The sequence below is a fragment of the Salvelinus fontinalis genome, chromosome 39, assembly GCF_029448725.1.
Source record: "Salvelinus fontinalis isolate EN_2023a chromosome 39, ASM2944872v1, whole genome shotgun sequence".
Lineage (NCBI taxonomy): Eukaryota > Metazoa > Chordata > Actinopteri > Salmoniformes > Salmonidae > Salvelinus > Salvelinus fontinalis.
The window spans coordinates 7172004-7194915 of record NC_074703.1 but is presented as its reverse complement, the minus strand read 5'-3'; the positions used below and the strand labels follow the sequence as shown (position 1 = coordinate 7194915).

At 47.1% G+C, this 22912-nt stretch overlaps 1 protein-coding gene across 1 annotated transcript in view; it reads left to right on the top strand.

Annotated features, from left to right (window-relative positions):
• Positions 1-22912, top strand: part of LOC129838354 (staphylococcal nuclease domain-containing protein 1-like) — a gene marked incomplete at its 5' end in the record, with an annotated part of 123196 nt that overhangs the window by 31909 nt on the left and 68375 nt on the right. The window contains one exon of the mRNA XM_055905293.1: positions 10546-10687. Within this exon, the coding sequence (XP_055761268.1) occupies positions 10546-10687 (142 nt within the window). The remainder of the gene's footprint in view (positions 1-10545; positions 10688-22912) is intronic.

Below are 22912 nucleotides of genomic sequence, written 5' to 3'. Positions count from 1 at the left end.
CGGTCATGTACAGTAGGTGTTGCGCACGGTCATGTACAGTAGGTGTTGCGCACGGTCATGTACAGTAGGTGTTGCGCACGGTCATGTACAGTAAGTGTTGCGCACGGTCATGTACAGTAAGTGTTGCGCACGGTCATGTACAGTAAGTGTTGCGCACGGTCATGTACAGTAGGTGTTGCGCACGGTCATGTACAGTAGGTGTTGCACGGCTTGCCAGAGTGTGTTGTCCATACAAATACAATGATTGCATCAATTTATGTCATTGTCATTCATATTCTATGTGGCTGATGAATGCATAGTAGGCTGTAACGCGTCCCCGTTACAGAAAGCGTTGTATGAATTGTCATTGTGTTGGCGAACGCGTACCAGGCCCAGGTTGCGTATGACCGTGTTCTTACATGGGATGTATCACAGCTGCACTATAGAGCCCCTAGTTAGGTTGAGTGGTGTAGTGGTATAGATTGAAGTGGTGGGATGGATTGGTTGGCTGGAGTGGCACTCTGATTCGCCAGACTGGTTCATCATTTCCAGCCTCGAATAGTTCCCCCGACACACCATGGCAACGGTTGAGCCAGAGGAATCCGGGGTCAGCCACAGGCCCGCCAACCCCATCAACCCAATATCTCTACTCATTTATACAACGTTGTGCTCAACATTGTAAGGAAAGCCTGGTGTTCAAATTGGTTTACCAATCAAGTCTAGTGGGAATGAGGTAGTGGTTATGTCCTGACCTGAGTGAATACCTTGTGGTTGGATGATTGAATTGGAGGAATGATGCATCTTTGTTATTGAATGTGGGATTGGTACCTACGTCTGGATGTTCTGATGTTCAGGTGAACATGTAGCCTAGATTTACTTTACTGAATCTTCTTGGGGGCTTTGTCTCGTGTCTCCCGTCAAACAAGCATAGTTTGGGCTCAGTTTGTTTTCTCTGAGTGTTCGGTGACGAACGTTCGAGGTTCACTCATCATGTAAGATGTAGACTCGAGAAGGGAAACGTGGCAAGAGAGCAGCCATTTATTTAATGAGGCATTCACTTTTCAAGGCCCCTTCATTAGGAACCTAATAGAGGCTTAGATTGATCTGCAAAGGTCACTTTTATTAATAACAAGCACTTGTATTGATTTGTATTGTTTGCAGAGCACTATTGAATAATGAATTAACAATGAAACTACATATGTGGGTGGTGTAGCGGGAGAGAGGCTGCTCCATACGCTCTCCCTACATTCATGTTCTCCTCCAGCTCTAGACAGATATGACTAGCTTTTCCACAGCTGCGTATTTTCAAAATGTCAATTACCTCAATTGCTAACGAATAGTGCTGTACTTTTCATTGTGTGATAGATTTGAAAACTTGTTTCAACAGGCTGCAAGTGAAGTACTTGAAGTTTAGGGCAAAGGTTTCTGGGTAGAGTAGTTTGATAAAACCAGTATGATACAAGTAAGCTAGTATATAGCCTACACCAGAAAAGGAGTAGCAGGGTTGTTGGAAATGGTTTAGACTGAAGCTGATGTGGAGGTCTGTGGCCATGTCCTACCTCGAGTGATAGTTCACTGTGTAGTGTAGAACAGACAATGACAGCAGTGTGGATTTATCCAACCTGTGCGTGTCCTTGTGCACCCTACTACCCTCATCTCACTCTTCTTGTGTGTGTGTGTGTGTGTGTGTGTGTGTGTGTGTGTGTGTGTGTGTGTGTGTGTGTGCGCGCGTGTATGCCCCAGTGTGTGTGTGCGCGTGTATGCCCCAGTGTGTGTGTGTGTGTGTGTGAGTCTGCCCTAGTGAGTGTCTGTGTGAGTCTGCCCTAGTGAGTGTCTGTGTGAGTCTGCCCTAGTGAGTGTCTGTGTGAGTCTGCCCTAGTGAGTGTCTGTGTGAGTATGCCCCAGTGAGTGTGTGTGTGAGTATGCCCCAGTGAGTGTGTGTGTGTGTGAGTATGCACTAGTGTCTGTGCTCTGGGTGTTGATGGAGATTTGGTCTCGCCCGGGCCGAACACACTCTATTGGAATTGACATGCTGTCACCTTTAATCAATGTTCCCAATGTCCCCATCCCCCTGGTTCCGGGGGGGTGTGTGTGCACACGTGAACAAGGCTGTGTGTGTGTGAAAAAGCAAATGTTCTGAATGTAATGTCTCTTAGTCTGCCAGGACATTCTAAATGACCTCCCATTCCAGTCTATACCAGTACTGCTGCAAGCCCTTCCAGACTCACGTTTCCTCTCTTCAAACTCTGCAGTGTTTTTCACTTTCTTCGTTATTAGTTAGTTCATTTGAAAATGTCTTTGCACATTTGTATATAAAGCCGGTTGTGGTTTTAGTAAAACAGTCAGTCTACTCTTCAGTACCTCAAGGGGTTTGGCTGTGACATCTGCAAGGCACAGTTCACCCTTAGGCTTTGGTTCAGCTATCTCTTACCATTTGTCACTACTTTACTATTCATGCTTCACTAGCATAGCATGATTATCCCATGTTAAACCCCATGCCATGTGACCTGGGTGTGTTAACAACATGCTGATACCAGTGTACTCAGCCATACCCATCAGTCACTATGGCAGCAGTGTGCTGTAGGGGCCCTACTCTGAATGGTGGGGGCTACTGATTATGATTACACATCATGTGCAACACAGCCACAGACTATTATTGTGTCACACAATACACCTGCTGTACAAAACATTACGAACACCTGCTCTTTCCACGGCAGACTGACCAGGTGAATCCAGGTTAAAGCTATGATCCCTTATTGATGTCACTTATTACATCCACTTCAATCAGTGTAGATGAAGGGGAGGAGACGGGTTAAAGAAGGATTTTCAAGCCTTGAGATAATTGAGACATGGATTGTGTATGTGTGCTATTCAGAGGGTTAATGGGCAAGACAAAATATTTAAGTGTCTTTGAATGGGGTATGGTAGTAGGTGCCAGGAGCACCGGTTTGTGTCAAGAACTGCAACACTGCTGGGTTTTTCACGCTCAACAGTTTCCCGTGTTTATCAAGAATGGTACACCACCCAAAGGACATCCAGCCAACTTGACACAACTGTGGGAAGCATTGGAGTCAACATGGGCCAGCCTCCCTGTGGAACCATCACCAGCATCACATCATTCTTGTGGCTTCAGTGTGTAAGCGTGTCTGTCTGTCTTTCATCATGAGGGAGACCATTACAGCAATGGACCCTGCCTTCACATTATCCAGTAGGTCTCAGTTTTCAACCGTGTGTGTGTGTGTGTGTGTGTGTGTGTGTGTGTGTGTGTGTGTGTGTGTGTGTCGGCTACACATCATTCACCAGGGTACTGAAGGTCACAGAGTCCTAAAAGCTTGCTACTTTACCCCTCAAGGTGTTTCCTTTTGGAAACACTGTTGTTGTCCTTTTGGAAACACTGTTGTTGTCCTTTTGGAAACACTGTTGTTGTCCTTTTGGAAACACTGTTGTTGTCCTTTTGGAAACACTGTTGTTGTCCTTTTGGAAACACTGTTGTTGTCCTTTTGGAAACACTGTTGTTGTCCTTTTGGAAACACTGTTGTTGTCCTTTTGGAAACACTGTTGTTGTCCTTTTGGAAACACTGTTGTTGTCCTTTTGGAAACACTGTTGTTGTCCTTTTGGAAACACTGTTGTTGTCCTTTTGGAACAATGTTGTTGTCCTTTTGGAAACACTGTTGTTGTCCTTTTGGAAACACTGTTGTTGTCCTTTTGGAAACACTGTTGTTGTCCTTTTGGAAACAATGTTGTTGTCCTTTTGGAAACAATGTTGTTGTCCTTTTGGAAACACTGTTGTTGTCCTTTTGGAAACACTGTTGTTGTCCTTTTGGAAACACTGTTGTTGTCCTTTTGGAACACTGTTGTTGTCCTTTTGGAACACTGTTGTTGTCCTTTTGGAAACACTGTTGTTGTCCTTTTGGAACACTGTTGTTGTCCTTTTGGAACAATGTTGGTGTCCTTTTGGAACACTGTTGTTGTCCTTTTGGAACACTGTTGTTGTCCTTTTGGAAACACTGTTGTTATCCTTTTGGAACACTGTTGTTGTCCTTTTGGAACAATGTTGGTGTCCTTTTGGAACAATGTTGTTGTCCTTTTGGAACAATGTTGTTGTCCTTTTGGAAACACTGTTGTTGTCCTTTTGGAAACACTGTTGTTGTCCTTTTGGAAACACTGTTGTTGTCCTTTTGGAAACACTGTTGTTGTCCTTTTGGAACCCCTGTTATTGTTCTTTTGGAACCCCTGTTATTGTTCTTTTGGAACCCCTGTTATTGTCCTTTTGGAACCCCTGTTATTGTCCTTTTGGAACCCCTGTTATTGTCCATCTTTTGGAACCCCTGTTATTGTCCATCTTTTGGAACCCCTGTTGTTGTCCTCCTTTTGGAACACTGTTGTTATCCTTTTGGAACACTGTTGTTATCCTTTTGGAACACTGTTGTCCTCCTCCTTTTGGAACACTGTTGTGCTCCTCCTTTTGGAACACTGTTGTTATCCTTTTGGAACACTGTTGTCCTCCTCCTTTTGGAACACTGTTGTCCTCCTCCTTTTGGAACACTGTTGTCCTCCTCCTTTTGGAACACTGTTGTCCTCCTCCTTTTGGGACACTGTTGTCGTCCTCCTTTTGGAACACTGTTGTCGTCCTCCTTTTGGAACACTGTTGTCGTCCTCCTTTTGGAACTCTGTTGTCGTCCTCCTTTTGGAACACTGTTGTCGTCCTCCTTTTGGAAGCCCTGTTGTCGTCCTCCTTTTGGAAGCCCTGTTGTCGTCCTCCTTTTGGAAGCCCTGTTGTCGTCCTCCTTTTGGAAGCCCTGTTGTCGTCCTCCTTTTGGAACACTGTTGTCGTCCTCCTTTTGGAACACTGTTGTCGTCCTCCTTTTGGAACACTGTTGTTGTCCTCCTTTTGGAACACTGTTGTTGTCCTCCTTTTGGAACACTGTTGTCGTCCTCCTTTTGGAACACTGTTGTCGTCCTCCTTTTGGAACACTGTTGTCGTCCTCCTTTTGGAACACTGTTGTCGTCCTCCTTTTGGAACACTGTTGTTGTCCTTATAGAACAGTTTTCCTTTTCAGGAGTAGAGGCCTGATGATTTACTGGCTCTGCTTTTTGGAGCCGGACACAGGGAGCTTGGAATCCTAACTCCTCTCGCGTCTACTGTGTCGAAGCAGCAACAGCAGTCACATACCTGCGTTCAAGTGGAACAAACAGGAATGGTCGGTTGCTCACGGAAGGTCATCCGCCTAGGGCACAGCGAGGGAGAATGTGTGTGGGGGGGTGAGCGCCATGTGGAAGGGCACTTCTGCATCGTCTTTGTGAAAGCAGCGCTGTGATTGGCATTCTGTGTGTTTTCTCTCCTCCTGTTCCCTTGCCACTGCGGCGGCATGACGTGGGCCAACGTGTCAGAGGTCACTTGGCCTGAATCGGCATGAACGACTCCCAAACCCCCACAGAGACGCCACCACGGTGACAGTTGCCACGGTAATGAACAGTGACACGCTAATCTGTGTCACTCGGATTGGTCCTGCAGGTTTGATTAAAAGCCCAGACATGTCATTACCCTCTGCTGAAGCACCACTGCATTGTGGGTATTGACTCCATTAATATCTATGGGAGGGATGGAGAAAAAGACCCGTGGAAGTTTGAAGCGTGGCCATGTTTGGGTCTTAACTTCTCTAGGGTAGGGGGCAGCATTTGGCATTTTGGATGAAAAGCATGCCCAAATTAAACTGCCTGCTTCTCGGGCCCAGAAGATATGATATGCATATAACTGGTAGATTTGGATAGAAAACACTCTTAACGTTTCCAAAACTGTTAAAATAGTGTCTGTGTATAACAGCACTGATTTGGCAGGCGAAAACCTGCGAAAAATCCAATCAGGAAGTAGTTGTTTTTTTGGTTTTGTAGTTTTCTATTCAATGCCATTACAGTATCCATTGACTTAGGACTCAAATTGCAGTTTCTATGCCTTCCACTAGATGTCAACATGAGTGGAATGAGTGGACCCTAGGGTGTCACAGAGCTTTTTCATGCGCGCGACCAAGAGAGTGCCTTTCTTGTTTACCTTTTATATTGACTACGTTATTGTCCGGTTGAAATATTATCAATTATTTAGGCTAAAAACAACCTGAGGTTTGAATAAAAATATCGTTTGACATGTTTCTATGAACTTTACATATACAATTTGGATTTTTTGTCTGCCTGTTTTGACTGCGTTTGAGCCTGTGGATTACTGAAGAAAACACGCGAACAAAACGGAGGTTTTTGGATATAAAGAGACTTTATCGAACAAAAGGAACATTTATTGAGTAAATAAATGTCTGCTGAGTGCAACCATATGAAGATCATCAAAGGTAAGGGATTAATTTTATCTCTATTTCTGACTTGTGTAACTGTTCTACTTGGCTGGTTACTGTTTAATGATTTGTCTAGTGGTCTATGTTCTCAAATAATCGTAAGGTATGCTTTCGCCGTAAAGCATTTTAAAAATCTGACACCGTGGTTGGATTCACAAGATGTTAATCTTTAAACCTATGTAAAATATGTTTTGTTTTCTGAATTTTTATAATGAGTATTTCTTTCTGTATTTGAATTTGGCGGCCAGCAGTTTCACTGGCTGTTGAAGAGGCGGGACGCTAATGTCTCACGTACCCAAGAGAGGTTAATTAACTCCTGGTCGGTCGTGTCCACAAAGTTATTATTTTTTAAATTCCCCTTCCCTTTTATTTGGCACCACGAAGAAGCAATTGAATGTAATTGGGTGGTTTGACCCAGTCTTTTGTATCCAGGTGGGCAGGGCACCCGCCAAGGCTCGCTCGGCTGGCGCTCTGTGTCACTTGTTGTATAATAAATATGTTTTCACAATGATTCAAGGTAGCAGGCAGTAAGCCGACACACTAGCACGACTCATTGCTGTAGTGAAATGGGCCTGTAAATGTCTTACGCTGCACACGTCAGATGTAATTGGTTAGTGCTAGCATGTCGTAAAAGGCCTATAAAACGTGGGGTGTAATTAGCCTACCATGCTAACATGCTGACCACACCGCGCATCGCGTTACATACGCGAGCATTGCAAAATAAATGTACACATACATGTTATTCAGTAATTTCCTCCAAACTGATCGCTCGCGTCAATGAGTGTCCGCGTAGCCAGGCGCTAAAATAGAACTTGGTTTTAACGCTTGACGTGCTGCAAGTCTCATCTCTCCCATCTCCTCATTGGTTTTTAGGAGCATATACCCACGTGGGTGATTGAAAGATGGTGGTGGTAATGCACTGTAAAATTGGTTGCCAACCGCCATATGAAGTCCAAAGAAGAAGAAGAAGCCTAAAGGAGGAGAGATTACTAGAAACTAACTAGGTTTCCTCTTTTATCTGTGGTTTAAATGTCGGAGTAGAGAACACGTGTGACGCAAAATTTTACAAAGACCCAGGAAAGAAAAGACCTTATGCATGTAATGTAAAATAACAACCCAATGTTCATATCCCACGACAAATTAGCTAGCAACAGCAAGCAAGCTAGCTAGCTAAATGGCTGTGAATGTTTTATGTGTTTCGACCTGTCCCCAAATTAATATAGTTGGTTCACAGTTTGTTTTGATATTTTAACCTGCGTGTCCTGATCGCGTCTGTTGTGGATGGACAAAATCAACATGCGCACGATGGCACACGCAGGACTCACGCCCGTGCCTGGTCTAGTCAGCATGTAACACTGCTTGGAGAGAGAGAAGGGGAGAGGGATGGAGAGAGAGACCTTGTGAAGGTAATTAGCTGATGATACCACATAGTAAATAATTAGCCAGCTGCTAAAAGCTGGTGATAAGCGGTACCAGAGCGAGAAGTCTAGGACCAAAAGGCTCCTGAACAGCTTCAAGCCATAAGGCTGCCTAGTCTGGGACCAGAAGGCTCCTGAACAGCTTCAAGCCATAAGGCTGCCTAGTCTGGGACCAGAAGGCTCCTGAACAGCTTCAAGCCATAAGGCTGCCTAGTCTGGGACCAGAAGGCTCCTGAACAGCTTCAAGCCATAAGGCTGCCTAGTCTGGGACCAGAAGGCTCCTGAACAGCTTCAAGCCATACGGCTGCCTAGTCTGGGACCAGAAGGCTCCTGAACAGCTTCAAGCCATAAGGCTGCCTAGTCTGGGACCAGAAGGCTCCTGAACAGCTTCAAGCCATAAGGCTGCCTAGTCTGGGACCTGAAGGCTCCTGAACAGCTTCAAGCCATAAGGCTGCCTAGTCTGGGACCAGAAGGCTCCTGAACAGCTTCAAGCCATAAGGCTGCCTAGTCTGGGACCAGAAGGCTCCTGAACAGCTTCAAGCCATAAGGCTGCCTAGTCTGGGACCAGAAGGCTCCTGAACAGCTTCAAGCCATACGGCTGCCTAGTCTGGGACCAGAAGGCTCCTGAACAGCTTCAAGCAATAAGGCTGCCTAGTCTGGGACCAGAAGGCTCCTGAACAGCTTCAAGCCATAAGGCTGCCTAGTCTGGGACCAGAAGGCTCCGGAACAGCTTCAAGCCATAAGGCTGCCTAGTCTGGGACCAGAAGGCTCCTGAACAGCTTCAAGCCATAAGGCTGCCTAGTCTGGGACCAGAAGGCTCCTGAACAGCTTCAAGCCATAAAGCTGCCTAGTCTCGGACCAGAAGGCTCCTGAACAGCTTCAAGCCATAAGGCTGCCTAGTCTGGGACCAGAAGGCTCCTGAACAGCTTCAAGCAATAAGGCTGCCTAGTCTGGGACCAGAAGGCTCCTGAACAGCTTCAAGCCATAAGGCTGCCTAGTCTGGGACCAGAAGGCTCCGGAACAGCTTCAAGCCATAAGGCTGCCTAGTCTGGGACCAGAAGGCTCCGGAACAGCTTCAAGCCATAAGGCTGCCTAGTCTGGGACCAGAAGGCTCCTGAACAGCTTCAAGCCATAAAGCTGCCTAGTCTCGGACCAGAAGGCTCCTGAACAGCTTCAAGCCATAAGGCTGCCTAGTCTCGGACCAGAAGGCTCCTGAACAGCTTCAAGCCATAAGGCTGCCTAGTCTGGGACCAGAAGGCTCCTGAACAGCTTGAGGCTGCTTATTTCATTCTCTTATTTCACTCTGTTGCACAGGTTCGATGTACACTCACTGGACTCTAACCACACACTCACACATACTACACTGACTCTCCAACACACACAAACACACAACGCGCACACCCGTACATATTGATGCCACATACACGCATACACACACACACACACACACACACACACACACACACACACACACACACACACACACACACACACATATATTCACACTCTTCACATGCTGCTGCTACTCGCTGTTTATTTTCTGTACATAATAACTTTTTCCGAACATAGTAATATCTACCTTGTACCCCAGCACCGACTCGGTACCCTGTGTATTTCGGCAAGTTATCGTTACTCATTCTATTTATTCCTCGTTATTACTTTTTCAAAATACATCTCTCTGGATTGTTGGAAGGGCCTTTAAGCGTTTCACTGTTAGTATACACCTGTTGTTTGCAAAGCATGTGACAAATATAATTTGATTTGATATCGCTACACTATATAAAAACCACACTTTTAAAATATTTTTTACCTGCAAGTAAACACAACAGCCTGCGGTGGACATGAAAGGAGTAGAACAAGCTGTGTTGTGGTGTTACACAAGGAAAGGAGACTTTAGTTGTTGTGAAGTTGTGTTCCACTTGTTCTCCCCGACAGTGGGGTTCAGTGACCCCCATCAGCAGGAGCCCCAGAACATCAGCATGTAGAGAGATGAATAGACACCTCTTGTCATCCTGTCCCTCACACGCGCGTGTGTGGCTGTTTTCATGCGTGCGTGTGTGGCTGTTTTCACGCGCGCGTGTGTGGCTGTTTTCACGCGCGCGTGTGTGGCTGTTTTCACACGCGCGTGTGTGGCTGTTTTCATGCGCGCGTGTGTGTGTTTTTGTGTGTGTTTGTGCGTCCATAGTGTCGACCATAGTGTTTGATTTGTGTCCCCGAGCGGAGCACTCTTCCCTTAATGAGCCTCCTGCCCTCCCGACAGAGGGCCAACCTTGGAGAGGAGCTGACCTGGTTTCCACACCAGAAACACTCTAGAGGATGCTGAAGAGAGGGAGAGATGGAAGGAGGGAGAGGTTGTCCCACAGGGGATTGCTGTTGCTGTTAGATAACACACCCATGTTTCTCTGGTCTAAGGGTTGTTTGTTCTGGACCGTATTTCCCTTTGGCATCAAAACAGGCCCTGGATCAAGTCATGGGAGTCATTTAGGAGAGTAAATTGTTCTGTTGGACTTGGCAGTGATTCAAGTAGGAGTTTGGTGTCTGGTTTGTTTTGAGTATGTTAGATGTTTGATCATGTGACGTATAATAAGGAACTGGCATGCTTAGCTGGAGGTTTAGACATGAGAAAGGTCCTTTTTGCTGTGGTCTTCAGTCAAGACAGTGGACTGAATATTATTTCATTTGTCCTACAAGTAGATCCCCAATTTAACGAGGAAGACCTCACATTAATGATATCATTATATGACACATAAGAACAGGGAGTGTTCTGTCATGCTTCACCCTAATCATGTGACCTTCCCCCCATCAGATCTGGGCCAACTATGAGGAGAAGAAGGTGGAGGAGGTGGTGCACGTGACGGAGGAGAAAGAGCGCACAGCCAACTACAGAGCTGTGTATGTCACCGAGATCACGGACACCATGCACTTCTACACCCAGGACGTGGAGACAGGTGGGTGTGGGGGGGGTGTTGTCTGATATTTTGACTGGGTTGTTTTTGTTTGTGTTTTCGTGTGTGTGTGTGTGTGTGTGTGCGAGAGACGAGGCTGACTTCATGGATGACGGGCAGTTCTGCATCAAAGCCCAGACTGTCTCTCTCTGCTCTCACATGTATCTCCTTTCTGCGTCCTCCACTTTCCTGCAGAGAAACACACCAACGGTCCGCTTGTTTTTGCTACTGAAAGACTGGAATAAATCACCAGGTTATTCTGTCATTCCCCAGTGGAGGGAGGGAAAGTTTGAGACAGAATAAATAACAATCCCAGGTGTCTTGGCGTGGCTGCTCCCATCATCACCCTCCTCCCCTCGCTCTCCGTGTGCGATGCATTATGGGTCGGTGTGAGGAGAGGTCCATAGTTTAGCCCTCTGAGCTTAACCTGTCTAGGACTGGGGTGCCGCTAGCGGCACCCCCCCACCCCCACTATGCCAGCAGCATACCACCCTGCATACCACTGCCGGCTTGCTTCTGAAGCTAAGCAGGGTTGGTCCTGGTCAGTCCCTGGATGGGAGACCAGATGCTGCTGGAAGTGGTGTTGGAGGGCCAGTAGGAGGCACTCTTTCCTCTGGTCTAAAAAATATCTGAATGCCCCAGGGCAGTGATTGGGGACACTGCCCTGTGTAGGGTGCCGTCTTTCGGATGGGACGTTAAACGGGTGTCCTGACTCTCTGAGGTCATTAAAGATCCCATGGCACTTATCGTAAGAGTAGGGGTGTTAACCCCGGTGTCCTGGCTAAATTCCCAATCTGGCCCTCAAACCATCATGGCCACCTAATCATCCCCAGCTTACAATTGGCTCATTCATCCCCCTCCTCTCCCCTGTAACTATTCCCCAGGTCGTTGCTGCAAATGAGAACGTGTTCTCAGTCAACTTACCTGGTAAAATAACGGTAAAATAAAAAAATTAAAAAAATTAAAAAAAAGGCAGAGCCGCGAAATTCAATTTTTTTTTATTTTTTAAATATTTCACTTTCGCACATTAAAGTCCAATACAGCTAATGAAAGACACAGATCTTGTGAATCCAGCCAACATGTCCGATTTTTTTAATGTTTTACAGGGAAGACACAATATGTAAAGATGTAAATCTATTAGCTAAACACATTAGCATAATACACCATCTTTTCTTTGTCCACCAACACCAGTAGCTATCACCAATTCGGCTAAACTAAGATATTGATAGCCACTAACCAAGAAAAAAGCTCATCAGATGACAGTCTGATAACATATTTATGGTATAGGATAGGTTTTGTTAGAAAAATGTGCATATTTCAGGTAGATGTCATAGTTTACAATTGCACCCACCGTCACAAATGGACTAGAATAACTACAATGAGCAACGTGTTTACCTAACTACTAATCATCAAACATTTCGTAAAAATACACAGCATACACTAATCGAAAGACACAGATCCTGTGAATACAGACAATATTTCAGATTTTCTAAGTGTCTTACAGCGAAAACACAATAAATCGATATATTAGCATAGCACATGTGCAAACATTACACCAGCATTGATTCTAGCCAAAGAGAGCGATAACGTAAACATCGCCAAAATATATTAATTTTTTCACTAACCTTCTCAGAATTCTTCAGATGACACTCCTGTAACATCACATTACAACATACATATACAGTTTGTTCGAAAATGTGCATATTTAGCCACCAAAATCATGGTTAGACAATGAGAAAAGTAGCCCAGCTGGTCAGAAAATGTCCTGCGCCACATTAGACAGTGATCTAGTCGTATACATAAATACTGATAAACGTGACTAAAAAATATAGGGTGGACAGCGATTGATAGACAATTTAATTCTTAATACAATCGCGGATTTACATTTTTTTAAATTATCCTTACTTTTCAATACAGTTTGCGCCAAGCGAAGCTACGTCTAGCAAGATGGCGTCATAAGCGATTAACAATTTTCGACAGAAACACGATTTATCATAATAAATTGTTCCTACTTTGAGCTGTTCTTCCATCAGTATCTTGGGCAAAGAATCCTTTCTTGGGTCTAATCGTCTTTTGGTCGAAAGCTGTCCTCTTGCCATGTAGAAATGTCCATTGCGTTCGGCATGAACTGGAACCGTGCCCAGAGATTCACAGTGTCTCAGAAATAAATGTCCCAAAATCGCACTAAACGGGTATAAATTGCTATAAAACGGTTTAAATTAACTACCTTATGATGTTTTTAACTCCTATAACGAGTAGAAACATGACCGGAGAAATATTACTCCCTACACTAATGCTTGGAACAAGTGCGGGTCGGTGGCCACCGCGCGCCTGACGCACCTAGAAAAGAGTTCCTACCTACAGGTTTTTTTCATTTATAGTGGCTGTGATTGGGCAATCGACACCATTCAAATCGTCATCACGTAAAGGCATCCAGGGGAAGACGTAAGCAGTGTCTGTATGCTCATAGCAATAACAGTGGCCTTAAAACTGACTCCAGATCAGGGGCCAAAATGTGTGAAATCTGACTCCATGTCAGGGAAATTGCTGTAGAATGAGTTCTGTTCCACTCAGACAAAATTCCAACGCCTATAGAAACTATAGACTGTTTTCTATCCAATAATAGAAATAATATGCATATTGTACGATCAAGAATTTAGTAGGAAGCCGTTTCAAAAATTACACTATTTACATAAATAGTGACAACAGCACCCCCTAGCCTCAACAGGTTAAAGAGGTGATCTAGTGTACAGCTTCTCCTGTTGCTGTTGTACTTAGTGGTCATCATTGTTCTCTGTGGGCTGCCAAGGTTGTGTGTGTGTGTTTGTCTGCATGTTTGTGTTTCTGTCTGTCTGTTTGCATTCTGTGTATGTGTAGTGAGCGACAGTGTGTTTATGTAGGCCTGTTAGCCCGAGCCCAGTGAAGCAGCACTATGGCCAGCCACTCATGTAATTACTACTAACCCATCCAACCCCCTGCCATCGACAGAGGGAACCAACCCTCACATTTTATATCATTATCATTCTTCTAGCTGACCCAGACTCAACCCCCTCCACCCATCCACAGCCCAGAGGCATTAGACATCTACAATGTTAAGGGACGTCTTTCTGTTAGGCTCTCCTTTAAACAAAAATAACATTCTTATCGTTAATATTAATATTCTTACCAATGTTTTCTACACACTCTGAGAAATGTGTTCAGACACAACATAGCTGGAACGGTTGTGTGTGGCGTCTCATGCATAGCCCTGTGTCTAACAACACTCTGGTTAGTGTGTACACTACACACTACAGCCGTAGAGGAGTCTGCCAAATACTGGTCCCAGCGCCTATCCCCTTTTGGCTCCTTGAATAGGACGGGAGGCTGTGATTCAATGTGACTGTGTGCATGGTCTCATGCCTCGTGGGAACGAGGAGTTGGTTGGACAGAGCAGGGGTTAATGAGCGTGTTGCATCATCAAACATACACAGACCCTTTGCTTTTATTGGTTCAATCACTCTCTTTCTCTCTTGGTCATTCACTCAATCACACATTCACTAGTGTGTGTTCCATAACGAGGTGGGGGTGGGTGGGGGTCTCACTCCCCCTCCCGTTCATGGGGCGGCAGGTAGCCTCATGGTTAGAGCTTTGGGCCAGTAACCGAAAGGTTGCTGGATCGAATCCCCGAGCTGACAAGGTAAAGATCTGTTGTTCTACCCCTGAACAAGGCAGTTACCCACTGTTCCCCTGAACAAGGCAGTTAACCCACTGTTCCCCTGAACAAAGCAGTTAACCCACTGTTCCCCTGAACAAGGCAGTTACCCCACTGTTCCCCTGAACAAGGCAGTTACCCACTGTTCCCCTGAACAAGGCAGTTACCCACTGTTCCCCTGAACAAGGCAGTTACCCCCCACTGTTCCCCTGAACAAGGCAGTTAACCCCCCACTGTTCCCCTGAACAAAGCAGTTAACCCACTGTTCCCCTGAACAAGGCAGTTAACCCACTGTTCCCCTGAACAAGGCAGTTAACCCTCTGTTCCCCTGAACAAGGCAGTTACCCCACTGTTCCCCTGAACAAGGCAGTTACCCCACTGTTCCCCTGAACAAGGCAGTTACCCACTGTTCCCCTGAACAAGGCAGTTACCCACTGTTCCCCTGAACAAGGCAGTTACCCACTGTTCCCCTGAACAAGGCAGTTACCCACTGTTCCCCTGAACAAGGCAGTTAACCCACTGTTCCCCTGAACAAGGCAGTTAACCCACTGTTCCCCTGAGCAAGGCAGTTACCCACTGTTCCCCTGAACAAGGCAGTTACCCACTGTTCCCCTGAACAAGGCAGTTAACCCACTGTTCCCCTGAACAAGGCAGTTAACCCACTGTTCCCCTGAACAAGGCAGTTAACCCTCTGTTCCCCTGAACAAGGCAGTTACCCCACTGTTCCCCTGAACAAGGCAGTTACTGTAACGGGTGACGCTCTCCTCATCCTCGGACGAGGTGAGGAGAGAGGGATCTGAAGACCAAAACGCAGCTTGTGGGAAATAAGCCATCTTTATTATAACAACGATAAAGATGGCAACACGAAACGAACCAAACACTTTCAAAACTACAAAATAACAAAACGACGTTGACGAGACCTGAACATAAACTTACATAACTAAACATAAACTTACGTACAGGAAACAGACGACATCGAAACGAAAACGAAACAAACAAACGCTACAGTCCCATGTGGTACGAACATAACATACGGACACAGGAGACAATCACCCACAAACAAACAGTGAGAATGCCCTACCTAAATATGACTCTTAATTAGAGGAAAACGCAAACCACCTGCCTCTAATCAAGAGCCATACCAGGCAAACCAAAACCAACATAGAAACAGATAACATAGAATGCCCACCCAACCTCACGTCCTGACCAACTAACACACAAAAACTAACATAAATAGGTCAGGAACGTGACAGTTACCCACTGTTCCCCTGAACAAGGCAGTTAACCCACTGTTCCCCTGAACAAGGCAGTTAACCCACTGTTCCCCTGAACAAGGCAGTTAACCCACTGTTCCCCTGAGCAAGGCAGTTACCCACTGTTCCCCTGAACAAGGCAGTTACCCACTGTTCCCCTGAACAAGGCAGTTAACCCACTGTTCCCCTGAACAAGGCAGTTAACCCACTGTTCCCCTGAACAAGGCAGTTAACCCACTGTTCCCCTGAACAAGGCAGTTAACCCACTGTTCCCCTGAACAAGGCAGTTAACCCACTGTTCCCCTGAACAAGGCAGTTAACCCACTGTTCCCCTGAACAAGGCAGTTAACCCACTGTTCCCCTGAACAAGGCAGTTAACCCACTGTTCCCCTGAACAAGGCAGTTAACCCACGGTTCCCCTGAACAAGGCAGTTAACCCACTGTTCCCCTGAACAAGGCAGTTAACCCACTGTTCCCCTGAACAAGGCAGTTAACCCACTGTTCCCCGGGCACAGAAGACATGGATGTCTATTAAGGCACCGCTCTGATTCAGAGGGGTTGGGTTAAATGCTGAAGACACATTTCAGTTGAAGGCTTTCTGACTAGGTATCCCCATTCCTCTTTCCAGTGCCACTTGACTTTGGCAGAGGCCATGAAATTGACTTTCGTCATTACTTAATTCGTCTTAATGCGATAATTAATTAATTTGCATTAATTTAGAGCCAATCTGAGCCCTGCGTCGCCGTGAGCGTGACAATCCTATCACGTTGGAGCGTGGCAGCCTTTGGCACCCGACATAACCCCTCACTAATACTACGTACGTACACACCACCCATCCAGGAGATCTTCAGGTGTTGGAGCGTGCTCAGAACAGATCTTCTCCATGTAGCTGCATATATCCCCCACGTCCCCGGAGGAAGTTGGGTCGAGCGCTGGTGATGTGCCATGTCACCTATGTGATCACCGTGACGACTAGTGTGATTGACAGGAAACCCACTGGCACAGACAGGGTTGATTAGCCTGATAACAGTCGGAAGCCTGGAAAGCACATGTGAAGAACCAGAACAGGATAGAGACACACACGTTAGGTTAAGGAAACGTAGCTAAAGCAGCAGCTCGGCTGGTAGTACTGCACTCTTTGCGTTCAAGCACAGTTTTAGTCATCTTTCATTAAAAAAAATCATGATTTCAGATGAACCAGCAATGTGGGGCCTTTTTTTAGTTTTTAATTGGCCGATGTTTCCCACCGAGCGAGTTATGTGCTCGTTAGGAAAAACAGGATTGTTATTTTCAGCAGGCAAGAAAATATGACCAGAATCACCCCCTGTGACCCCCTCTCTCTCTCTCTCTCTCTCTCTCCCCCCCTCCTACCCTCTCTCCTTCTCTTATCCTCTTTTCTTCTCTCTCTCCTTCCTACCCCCTCTCTTCTTCTCTTATCCTCTTTTCTTCTCTCTCTCCCTCCTACCCCTCTCGCCTTCTCTTATCCTCTTTCTTCTTCTCTCTCCCTCCTACCCCCTCTCTCCTTCTCTTATCCTCTTTTCTTCTCTCTCCCTCCTACCCCCTCTCTCCTTCTCTTATCCTCTTTTCTTATCTCTCTCCCTCCTACCCTCTCCTTCTCTTATCCTCTTTTCTTCTCTCCCTTCTACCCTGTCTCCCTCCTACCCTCTCTCTCCTTCTCTTATCCTCTCTTCTCCCCCCCCCCCCCTCCCTCCCACATTAAGGCCCACAGCCCCTTGAAGAGCACTTCAAAGCCCAGGCCCAGTAAATTCTTACAAGCCAAGTGCTTTGCAATTTCACGACATGTTTTTTCAGAGACGGCAGAATTTATAATGTATTGGGGGAGGGGAGGGGGGTGATTTTAGAAATAATATGAAGATTGGTTTTTGATAATGACATAGCTTTCTGTGTTGTGGTTAAGTTGGTCCTAAGGCGCCCGGCACCGACAAATTGCCGTTAAGCAGTAGCCCCTGTGGCTCCAGGGGCTGTTTCTGAAATAGAGGGCTTTTGTCAGGTTTCCCCCTAACCAGTGTTTATTCCCACCTTTCACAGAGAGCAGGGATCTCCCTAAATGTACATCCCCCAATGCCACACCATACACTATTATGGAAATAGATTCTGACACATATAGGATGCTGTGAATTCATCACCTGCAAATAGATGTTCTCGCTCCCTATATTCTTTCCGTACTGTAGCAGAATTCTGTACGAGGCAAACAGGTCGACCACAACAGACAGCAATCTACCTGAGAGAGAGTTTTGACCTTGTTTCTCTCTGCCTTACCTGCTCCTCTCTCTCTCCCTCCCCGTCCCTCCCTCACTCCGCTCTCTCACGCTTAAGTGTTTTAAGATCAGAGGTGAGAGGTCAGGCAAGTTTTTTTTTTTTTGGCAGCTGCCGTCATCACTCCATTTACTGTCTGGATAAAAATACGCAGCTGAGGCGAAGGCTCCTTGACCGACCTTGAGGCGCTGGGCGAGCCGTGTGGGACATAGGAGATACATCCAAAGGGAATCAATCCAGCCGTTTCGCCCTCCTCTCTTTTGGAAGGGGTTGAAGACTGTTATAAAGTGTAAATAAAACTGCTAGTTCTCATTAGTTCCCATTGTGCTCTGTTCTGTTCGTACTCTGCCTGTGGTCACTGTGTCTCACATACCAAGAGAATATAGTAGGCTGTATTTTCATCTTCTCTTAAGCTCCCTGATGTCTCTTAATGGTTCCTAAACAGTGAAGCAAAGTGCACAGTAATATCTTTACTGTTTCCATTATTCTCAGGGGGGGTCGGTTGTGACAGTTTTGTGAGAATGTTTTTTATCAGTCAGATGTAATTACCGAAAGAGTGAGTGTGTGTGTGTAAACGTGTGGTAGAAGTTGTTGGGAAAGGAATTTTCCTGTCTGGGGAAATGCTACGGATATCATACAATTTCTCATCTCTCTCCCTCTCCCCATCCCTCTCTCCTGAGACAATTTGTAATTACTCTGAGGGGAACCTGCATAAGATATCTGACCTTGGACACACTGAAAGACAGAGGCCGCTCTATGCAGCTGAGGAAAGTGACAGGCTACGAAAACACTGTTGGTTTCCCTCTGGTTTGCAGCCTAGGGATTAACAAAGGATATTTAGATTTTCTGTCTCTAGCTTGGCCCTCTTTACCTGTCCATGACTAGAGCATTGAGAATGATTTTTAGTCTAGAGCTACACTATCAGACCGTCCAGGACTGGGATTCAGGCCCACCAAGCCTCAGCCTGGACCAGACCAGAGTTAGGAGCAAAGAGCCTGCAGCGCTGCAGGCTGGTCCAGACCAGACCAGACCAGAGTTAGGAGCTGGCAGCGCTGCAGGCTGGTCCAAACCAGACCAGAGTTAGGAGCTAAGAGCTGGCAGCGCTGCAGGCTGGTCCAGACCAGACCAGAGTTAGGAGCTAAGAGCTGGCAGCGCTGCAGGCTGGTCCAGACCAGACCAGACCAGAGTTAGGAGCTGGCAGCGCTGCAGGCTGATCCAAACCAGACCAGAGTTAGGAGCTAAGAGCTGGCAGCGCTGCAGGCTGGTCCAGACCAGACCAGACCAGAGTTAGGAGCTGGCAGCGCTGCAGGCTGGTCCAAACCAGACCAGAGTTAGGAGCTAAGAGCTGGCAGCGCTGCAGGCTGGTCCAGACCAGACCAGACCAGAGTTAGGAGCTGGCAGCGCTGCAGGCTGGTCCAGACCAGACCAGACCAGAGTTAGGAGCTGGCAGCGCTGCAGGCTGGTCCAGACCAGACCAGAGTTAGGAGTTGGCAGCGCTGCAGGCTGGTCCAGACCAGACCAGAGTTAGGAGCTAAGAGCTGGCAGCGCTGCAGGCTGGTCCAGACCAGACCAGAGTTAGGAGCTGGCAGCGCTGCAGGCTGGTCCAAACCAGACCAGAGTTAGGAGCTAAGAGCTGGCAGCGCTGCAGGCTGGTCCAGACCAGACCAGAGTTAGGAGCTGGCAGCGCTGCAGGCTGGTCCAGACCAGAGTTAGGAGCTGGCAGCGCTGCAGGCTGGTCCAGACCAGACCAGAGTTAGGAGCTGGCAGCGCTGCAGGCTGGTCCAGACCAGAGTTAGGAGCTGGCAGCGCTGCAGGCTGGTCCAGACCAGAGTTAGGAGCTGGCAGCACTGCAGGCTGGTCCAGACCAGAGTTAGGAGCTGGCAGCGCTGCAGGCTGGTCCAGACCAGAGTTAGGAGCTGGCAGCGCTGCAGGCTGGTCCAGACCAGAGTTAGGAGTTGGCAGCGCTGCAGGCTGGTCCAGACCAGAGTTAGGAGCTGGCAGCGCTGCAGGCTGGTCCAAACCAGACCAGAGTTAGGAGCTGGCAGCGCTGCAGGCTGGTCCAGACCAGAGTTAGGAGCTGGCAGCGCTGCAGGCTGGTCCAGACCAGACCAGAGTTAGGAGCTGGCAGCGCTGCAGGCTGGTCCAGACCAGACCAGAGTTAGGAACTGGCAGCGCTGCAGGCTGGTCCAGACCAGACCAGAGTTAGGAGCTGGCACCGCTGCAGGCTGGTCCAGACCAGACCAGAGTTAGTAGCTGGCAGCGCTGCAGGCTGGTCCAGACCAGAGTTAGGAGCTGGCAGCGCTGCAGGCTGGTCCAGACCAGACCAGAGTTAGGAACTGGCAGCGCTGCAGGCTGGTCCAGACCAGACCAGAGTTAGGAGCTGGCAGTGCTACAGCCTTCCAGGTGCCACTCTGTCCACATTATTCACATTCTACCTTTACGCCCAGCAGCTGTTCTCCACCTAAACGATGCTGGAACACCACTCAGTCTCACTCCTTCCTACTATCATGCTGGTATTCAATCTCTTTCTTGTTCTGTTGCTAAATCTATCTTTCTCCCTCTTGTTCCTTATGTTCTGTGGTTCGATCTCTGTGTTTTAGTTTTTCTCATTCTCTCCTTATGTCTCACCTCTCGCTAGCTCTCTCGCTATCTCTTTCTCAAATGTTCCCCTCATTCAGTGAAAACCTAGGGGTTTTAAAAGGTCCCAACGCCCCAGAACTGTCCGCCACTGTGGAGTGCCTTAACGTGTGACGGCACACATTGTTTGGGGAGCAGTCAACGGGGGGCCTCGTAACACTGGTGTGCCAGACCATTAACATTTGCCACTATTGATGTCAATAAGAGGACATTCTCTATCGATCTGTCCGAAAGGGAATACAGGGGGCTCTAACCAGGCCTTAATGTGAAGCGGCGAAATAGGGCCATCTTAGAAACAGCACTCCACTCCCGGGCTGTGTTCATTAGGCACCGGATGGAATAAAACGGATTGAAACAGGGAGGGTCTTCCTGGCCAATGCAACATTTTTGTGTTCAGTTGCGAAATGTTTGACTTTTTTTCTCCATTGTGTGCTCAAATGAACACACCCCTGCTTAATGCGGACGGAAGATGGCTGGATGAAGCTCAGTGCACATAAGCAAGTCCCTGTTCCCATGTGATCCTCTGTAGAGGATGGCTCTTTGTTTCCCCCCGCCTACCGCTGGCCTCTGTCTTTTGAGGACACCGTCATCCTAGAGAGGGCAGTAGTTTGTCATGGTCATGATTTTATCCTCACATCTCTAGGCCGTCCTTGTTTCACCGGGTCTATATTCTTCAGTCGTGCTGAACTTTGTCTTGTTTCTCTTCAGCTGGTCTGTAAACAGCTGTGGTGACACTCCACACAAACTGCAGAGGCCACGGCTGTAGAAAGCAACAACAAACTCAAGCAGGGAGAAAAGCAGACACTGCAAGTTTTATTTGTTTTCTTAACTCCCCACCACCGCGCCAGATGATGCAATATTTAGCGGTCCTCAGATGAGCTTTACCGCGAAGGCATTCATTGTTGAATTTGAATGGAACTGCAGATTGAAAGGTCAGATCACCTGTCTGCTCAGCTGGAGCACGGTTTGTTCTGAGGGGTGTATTTTGGAGGGAGCAGGACCCAATCTGGCTTGCTCTTGGTCTTAGTGTTCTGGTTTCACTAGTAACCAAAAAGGCAACGCTGGTTACCTTATGTGGTGGTGAATGGCTCTTCTCTTGGCAACGAACCCATTTACACTCTTCTCCTCCAAACTACAAGTACAGGTGAACCCTCCTAATGCGGCACCGCACCCGGGTATATTGGGAGAAAATCCGCATTAGCCTCACTCGACGAGGCCTCAATGGGAGTGTAGAGAGCAGGAGTAGTCACAGATGCTGCCTCTTTGTCTCTTCTGGGCTTTCAAATGACAGAAACTGTAATTTGGTGGTGAGGGCCCCCTCTCCGCCTGCCAGGAGGGGGAGAGAAAGATTGAGAGAGGGAGAGAGTGCTGTGCGATGCGACTCTGAAACGCTCTTCCACAGGCAGAGTGGGCATTAGTGAGGCTCTGCCATCATTTGTTTTTTATGGCGGCCTCGCTCCACGCACAGCGGCTGCCGACACTTTCTCCCAACCGGTGCCCAAAAGAGGAGTAAATTGCTCCCCATAAAGCCATTTTATCCCCCCGCATCTCCAGTACCTCCTTTGTCTGTGTTGGGGTAGGTTGTCTGTTATCATTCTGTGTGTGTGTGTGTGTGTGTGTGTGTGTGTGTGTGTGTGTGTGTGTGTGTGTGTGTGTGTGTGTGTGTGTGTGTAAGCAATCAGCAGTGTTGTTCCCGTTCCCACCTGGAAGTTCTTTAACACAAGCCGCCATCCCCCCAGAGGATGAAGCCTGTCCAAACCTCATGCATATTTAACAGGCCAAACTAGCAGGTAGAGTTAGCACTGTGTGCGTCAGCCCGGTGTCATCATTCAAACTGCCCGTGCACACACACATTCACACACACCGTATGCACACGTCAGAAGCGGCAGCGTTACAACTGCTAAAATAACAGACACCAGTGCCTATATAGCAGATCTGATAAAGACGCCGGGAACAACATGTACTAAATGGAAATGAGCGTCTTCGGAGACCTCCCAGAATAAGTGTTGTTTTTGGGTTAGTTACACATTTCCCTGGATGAGCTCCTTTCTCCATGCCGCTGCGTGCGTCTCATACATTTGAATATTGAGCTGATTACAGCTGGTGAAATGTTGCCTCTTTCTGCGCTTCTCCTGTTCGTTTTTTCTCTTTGGGTGTCCTGAATTAGACTTTCTGCATCATTTGGAAAATGCTTAACAGTGATTTAGTGTTTAATTTCTTCATTTGGGAAGGGAATTGGAATGATCCTAGCTTTTTAGTAACCATTTAGCAGTGATTCTCTAATCTGTTCTCTGGTCTTCTGTTTCATTCTGGATGGGATGATTTCCGTTGTTCATGGTAATGATTTGGTCAACTAGGATTCCGCGTGGC